The sequence below is a fragment of the Eumetopias jubatus genome, unplaced genomic scaffold (assembly GCF_037043125.1).
Source record: "Eumetopias jubatus isolate StellerSeaLion01/CBP00866 unplaced genomic scaffold, mEumJub1_p1.0 scaffold_11, whole genome shotgun sequence".
NCBI classification, from domain to species: Eukaryota; Metazoa; Chordata; class Mammalia; order Carnivora; family Otariidae; genus Eumetopias; species Eumetopias jubatus.
The window spans coordinates 3,372,547-3,377,929 of NW_028274817.1; the positions used below are offsets into that span (position 1 = coordinate 3,372,547).

Sequence of the window (5,383 nt, forward strand, 5' to 3'; positions counted from 1 at the left end):
AGGCAGTGAGGGCAGCCCCGGCTGTGCGCCGAGCGCTCCGAGGGGCCCCTGACTCTCTTCGCGGCCCTCGGGAAGAAGGAAAGGCCGAGGCCCCCGCGCGCCTCCTTCCCTGGTGGTCTGGAGAGACGGTTTTCCTGGCCCCTCTTGTCCATAATGGCATGAGGTGGCCTCAGTTGTGGGAGAGGGGGTGGGCGAACACGTGAGCGGCCTGGGTCCGGGACCCCGTTTGTCCGGCTCTCCCCACGGAGAAGGCGGTGGACCGAGGAGGTGGGTTCCCGGCTGCCCTGTCCCCATCCACAGGGAGGTTCCTGGGCGGCTGGGGCTGCCTCTGGGCCGGGGCTGGGACAAAACCCGCGAGTCCCATCCTCCCGGTGGCCTGGGTCCCCACCCCCAAGCTGGACCCCTGGGCCATCACAGATGTCAGAGGTAGTGGAGAAGTTGGGGGTCTGCCGAAGAGCAGGTCGGACTTCTTTGCCAGGACCACTGTGGGCGCAAAGAGGCTCCTCTGCCGGGTTGGTGTGTGTGTGTGTGTGTGTTTGTGTGTGTGAGAGTGTGTGTGTATGTGTGTGTGTGTGTGTCTGTGTGTGTGTGTCTCAAGGGTCCCAGGGACGGGCCGGGGGCGGGGGAAGCACACTGGGCCCCGACCTCCGGGGGCCCGTCGGCGAGATCGATCAGTGACCGCGTGGACCTCCCCTGCCCATCTCTGAGGTTCTGCCCCAGGCCGAGGGCTGTAGCCCGGGACCCGTCTCTGCGCCTTGTCACCGCGCCAGGGACCTTGCTTGTGCTGGAGGTGTGGACCAGGCTCTGGCTGTGGCTCTAATCAGCCCTGCCTGTCGGTCTGTAGAGCACGATTCGTTTTGGCGTCTTTGCTCATAAAGGTTCCCGCCGAACCCCGCCAACTTTCGTCCCCCGAGAGCTCGGCGCCAAGGCGCCGGCCGGCGTCAGTCACCAGAGGCAGAGCCCCGTTTGGTCCCAAAGCCTGACGTGGCTTGACTGCAAATCCAGCTGAAGAACTAAGAAGGTCAGAGCCGACGAACCTCCAGGATTCAGCCAAGAACAAAGGAACCAGGGTGTCCCCGGCCCCTGCGATGTAGCCGTTTCCTAAGAGCTGTTGGGCACTCACACTCTGCAGTAGCGTCCTCCTGTATTCGTAGGCGCCCTGGGACGTCTCCGAAATGGGTTCCTAACAGTGGCATTGATGCGTGGCGACCTGCACTTCCCACACTTGAACCTGCAGTGTCATCCTGTGGAGCGGACCTTTTCAGCTGGTTTGTGTATTTGGGAAGGGGAGGGTGAGGTCCTTCCTCCGGATCCCGCCTCGCAAACTGAGGCGTCCAGAGCCTCACGGTATCTGGTGGAAGCACGAGGCGGTCGGGCGAGGGGGGTGGGGGTGCGGGCCACACTCGGGGCCGGGGTCTGCGCTTGGAGGCCCTGTGGGCCCTGGGGCCTGGTCCTCCTTTGCGTGGGGCGCTGTGCTGGCCCCTGCAGGCCGTCCCGCCGCCTCCCTGGTCTCTGCCCCCCGGTTGGCAGGACCGTCCCCTCCCCCCTCCGCCCCGCTCCCCAGCGGGGACCTCGGGAATCTCTCCAGCCCTTGCCCTGTGTCCCCAGCTGGGGGATCGCCCTGGTGTGAGGGGTTGGCACTAGGTGAGGAGCGCTCTTCCTGGGGACTGAGCTGGGATTTCCACGGCTTTGCTCGGGAACGAGGTCTCAGCTGTTGGTGCCTCTCTCAGACAGCCCTCTCTGGGGTCGCTGCTTCATGTGCTGTCACAGAACCACGTGACAGCCCATGCCCTGCTTTGGGGCGACGACCCGGAGCACCCGGGCGGTCTCTCTGCACTGGTGACCCGGGTTTCACACGGTGGCTCTCGTGATGAGCGTGAACCTCAATCCTCCCCACGCGCCCCAGGGCACCCAGGCAGAAAACGGCCCGCATGGCTCCACAGGACACGCGCTCCGGGACGGATGATGACAGCACTTCTTTCCCCTGGGGTTGGCCGTTCAGTGGGGGAAAGGCTCCGGCTCCTCCCCGCTCCCGCCGTCACCGCTTGGCACCTTCACCCAAGGAGGGACAGAGAGAACGGGAGCCTAGCGGAGATGGTGGGGGCCCACTGAGGAACAGAGCTGACCCCAGCCCAGCAGGAAGGAGGCTTGGGCAGCGTTCTGTGGGACGTGAGCCCGCGGCCACCAGACCCGCCCGGCTCTACCACTTGGGCATCAAGGGTCCCATCTCTGGTACTTTGGAGCCCACTTCCCACGGCCCTCCTTACGCAGCCTTTGCTGTTCGAATCCATTCTCACTTTCCTAGATGCTCTCACCTAGGACGGTATCCTGGGCACAAAAGTTAAGATCCAGGGCGCGCCTGGGGGGCTCAGTCGACTGAGCGTCCGACTCTTGGTTTCCAGCCGGGGCATGAGCTCAGGGTCCTGGGATCCACCTGCGTCAGGTTCCGAGCCCAGCGTGGAGTCTGCGTGGGATTCCTTCCCCCTCCCTCCGCCTGCCCTTCAGCTCCTCCCCCAGCCCTCGCTTGCTCTCTCTCTCTCTCTCTCTCATAAATAAATAGAATCTTAAAAGAAAGTCAACTGCAGTGCTCTGGGCCTGCACGGCCCCTCCCCTGTTTCCCGGAGCACAGGTTGTTTCCAAGACTTTCTTTGGCCGTCTGGGCCCAGCCCATGGGAAGCCTTTCACGCTCAGTTCCCTCCTGGGCGAGCTGCGAGTGCTGCCTGCTGGCCCGGCCCAGGAGGGCTCGGGGCCAGCCCGTTGCCATCAGCAGCGTTAGGGCCGACAGGCAGACGTGACTGCGTGGTGTGAAGGAAGCGTGGGGCGGGTCTGCCCCTGGCATCCCACGCAGTCTAGGCTTTGTGCGTAACGGCCACACGCTCTTTAGGGAGCGCGGACAGTGGAGGTGCCAGATGGGCACACCTGCCCCTTTCTGTAGAGATTTGCTGACGTCAGCAAGTTTCCCACGGGTTTGAGTCTATAGGAGCCGGTGGTGGTCCAAACAGTCTGGGCTTCGGGACCGGGAGGCATACGGAAGTCCGCGATACAGAGGGAAAACGACAAAGGCCGCTCTCAAGAGCTCGGGAGTTCCCAGGTTGATGACGCTTTGAAAGGGGAGGAGGCCCCGTTCGTGAGCGTCAGTTCATCAGGGAGCAGGCTGGCGCAGGCTAGATTTGGCGGCGGTCACCTGAGCGCTAGTCTCGGGGTGACGGGTGCCCCTGTTCCTCCGTCGCCGTGTGCTCATTCTCTTGCGGGCTCTCCCCCCTTCTCACGGGGCCCCCCCACCCGCTGTCCGGTGGAGAGTGGAGGAGAGCCGTGTCTCTTGTTCGGGTGGACGGCTGCTTTTCCCTCCGCCCGGCTTCGGAGCCCTTCCTGCGCTGTCTGTGCCCCTTTGGTGCTACGGTGAGAGCACGGATGCCCGAATGCCGGTGCTCCTTGAGAAAATCGCTCCTTAAAAGAGGCTCGGCGAGGACAGCGTGCATTCTATGGACGCTGGACACCCCAGCAACCAGAGGTTGCTTCTTCCCAAGTCGAAGCGTGGCACGCTCGACGTCTTTAGTTCCAAAGAGGAAGAGAAGGAACGGGAAGGAAAAGGGGGAATGTCACCAGCTCCTGTACCTGCAGGCGAGCCAACCATAAATCCTGTGGTCCGGACCCCAGCGAGCCCCCTCCGCACTGACAAGCTGTAGGACCCTGGCGGCAACTGTCCCCCCCCTCACCCGGGCGCTGGAGAACGGTCAGGGCCCCTTGTAGCCCTCTTACGAGGAGAGCCTGGACCTCTTCTCGTGGGTAAAGTGAAGGTCCTGTCACACAAGGGCCCCAGCACGACAGGGAAACGTGCCTGCTTGGCCGGGAAAACATCGCCATCGTGCTCACCAGGCCACCGATGCTCGGTTCTGGTACCCGTCAAGCGCCATAAAGAGCCTTGTTAACCACGGGATGCGGAGCCTCCGAGGGGCCCGACCGGGGGTCTCCTGGGCCCCTGTGTTCTGCCGGGAGGGGCGTTGTGCTTACTTCTTCACCACGCCAGCAGAAAGCGAGCGGAGGGCTAGCCAGCTGCTGAGAAAGAGACATTGCGGTGGCCACGAGCACTGGGTTCATCGCGGAGGCCACGGGCACGGGGGGTCATCGCGGAGGCCACGGGCACGGGGGGTCATCGCCGAGGCCACGGGCACGGGGGGTCATCGCGGAGGCCACGGGCACGGGGGGTCATCGCCGAGGCCACGGGCACGGGGGGTCATCGCCGAGGCCACGGGCACGGGGGGTCATCAGAAAAGGGCTCCCTTTCTGAAACGTGTTATTGGCCTGCCTGTTTTCCGACGACAAGACCGCTCCTAGCTGCTGTAGTGTGTGCAGTGGGGGTACTCGGGGGGCCCGTCGGTAGGTGGCAGGTGTTTGGGGGAACAGCGGCCGTCCGGACAGCAGTGGAAGGGGTTTTGGGGGTGAGGAATCACAGTCCCGGGGGCGGCAGGTGCAGCAGCCCCGCCGGGCGCCCGGGGGTGGCACACGGGCAGCAGCCCGGCCCCGGGGAGCTGCGTGGTGGGCACGGGGAGCAGCACGGGGGGCCCGGCGGCCAGGCCCAGCAGCGGCCCGCAAGGGTGCACCTGCCCGGAAGGCAGGGGGAGACAGACCCAGGGGAACGGCGCTGCCTCGGCCCCGTCGGCCGCGAGGGTGATGGGCGCCTGGGCACCCTGGGGCCGGCCGACTGCCGCGGGGGGCTCTGTCAGGGTGGGCCTGGCCGCCGCCCCGAGCGTGGCCGGAGGGGCCGACTGGCTCCTGCCCCGGGCGGTGGGGCCGCCCCGCTGTCGGCTGCTCACCGGCTCCCGCTGGTCCCCAGCAGAGGACGGGACTCCCTCTGGGCGCGGGCTGGCTCTAGGTGCTGCCGGGGGGACGCCCGGGGCTTCGGGCTCGCTCTCCGTCTGCCTCGACGCGGATTTAACGCCCACTCTCCTCTTCATCCTCACCAGCAGGTGCGGGCAGTCTCTCTGACAGGAGGGGCCCCTGTAGAACTGTAACTGGTGCAACATGGAAAGAGGAAAAGAAAGACCCCGTCACAACAGAGCTGACGGCAAGCGGCCACCAGATCGAGGCCCCTCCGCGGCCTCACCCAGCGGTCGGCCCCGAGGCCTCTTGCGAGAAGGTCACAGTCCCCACAGGAAGCCGCGCGCTCGCTTCCGCACCCTCAACGCTCCCTCGCTCAGGACTCCCACGGCACCCGTGGGCAAGGACTACAGGTGGCCGGCTGCGGTCAGCGTCCGAGTCCGAAGAGGGGGGGCGTGGAGTTTGCAGACGGGGCAGGAGATGCGGCGGCTTTCGGAGCCCACGGCGGCTGGCCGCAGAATCGCGCGCCATCCCCCCCCACCTCCCCCCCCCACTCCCCCCACCT

At 65.7% G+C, this 5,383-nt stretch overlaps 1 protein-coding gene across 1 annotated transcript; it reads right to left on the reverse strand.

Moving 5' to 3' along the window:
* Nucleotides 1–4,331: 4,331 nt before the first annotated feature.
* Nucleotides 4,332–5,024, reverse strand: LOC148162957 (heat shock transcription factor, X-linked-like). Its single transcript, XM_088028898.1, has one exon. The coding sequence runs from the start codon at nucleotides 5,022–5,024 to the stop codon at nucleotides 4,332–4,334; it is 693 nt and encodes a 230-aa protein (XP_087885024.1).
* Nucleotides 5,025–5,383: the final 359 nt, after the last annotated feature.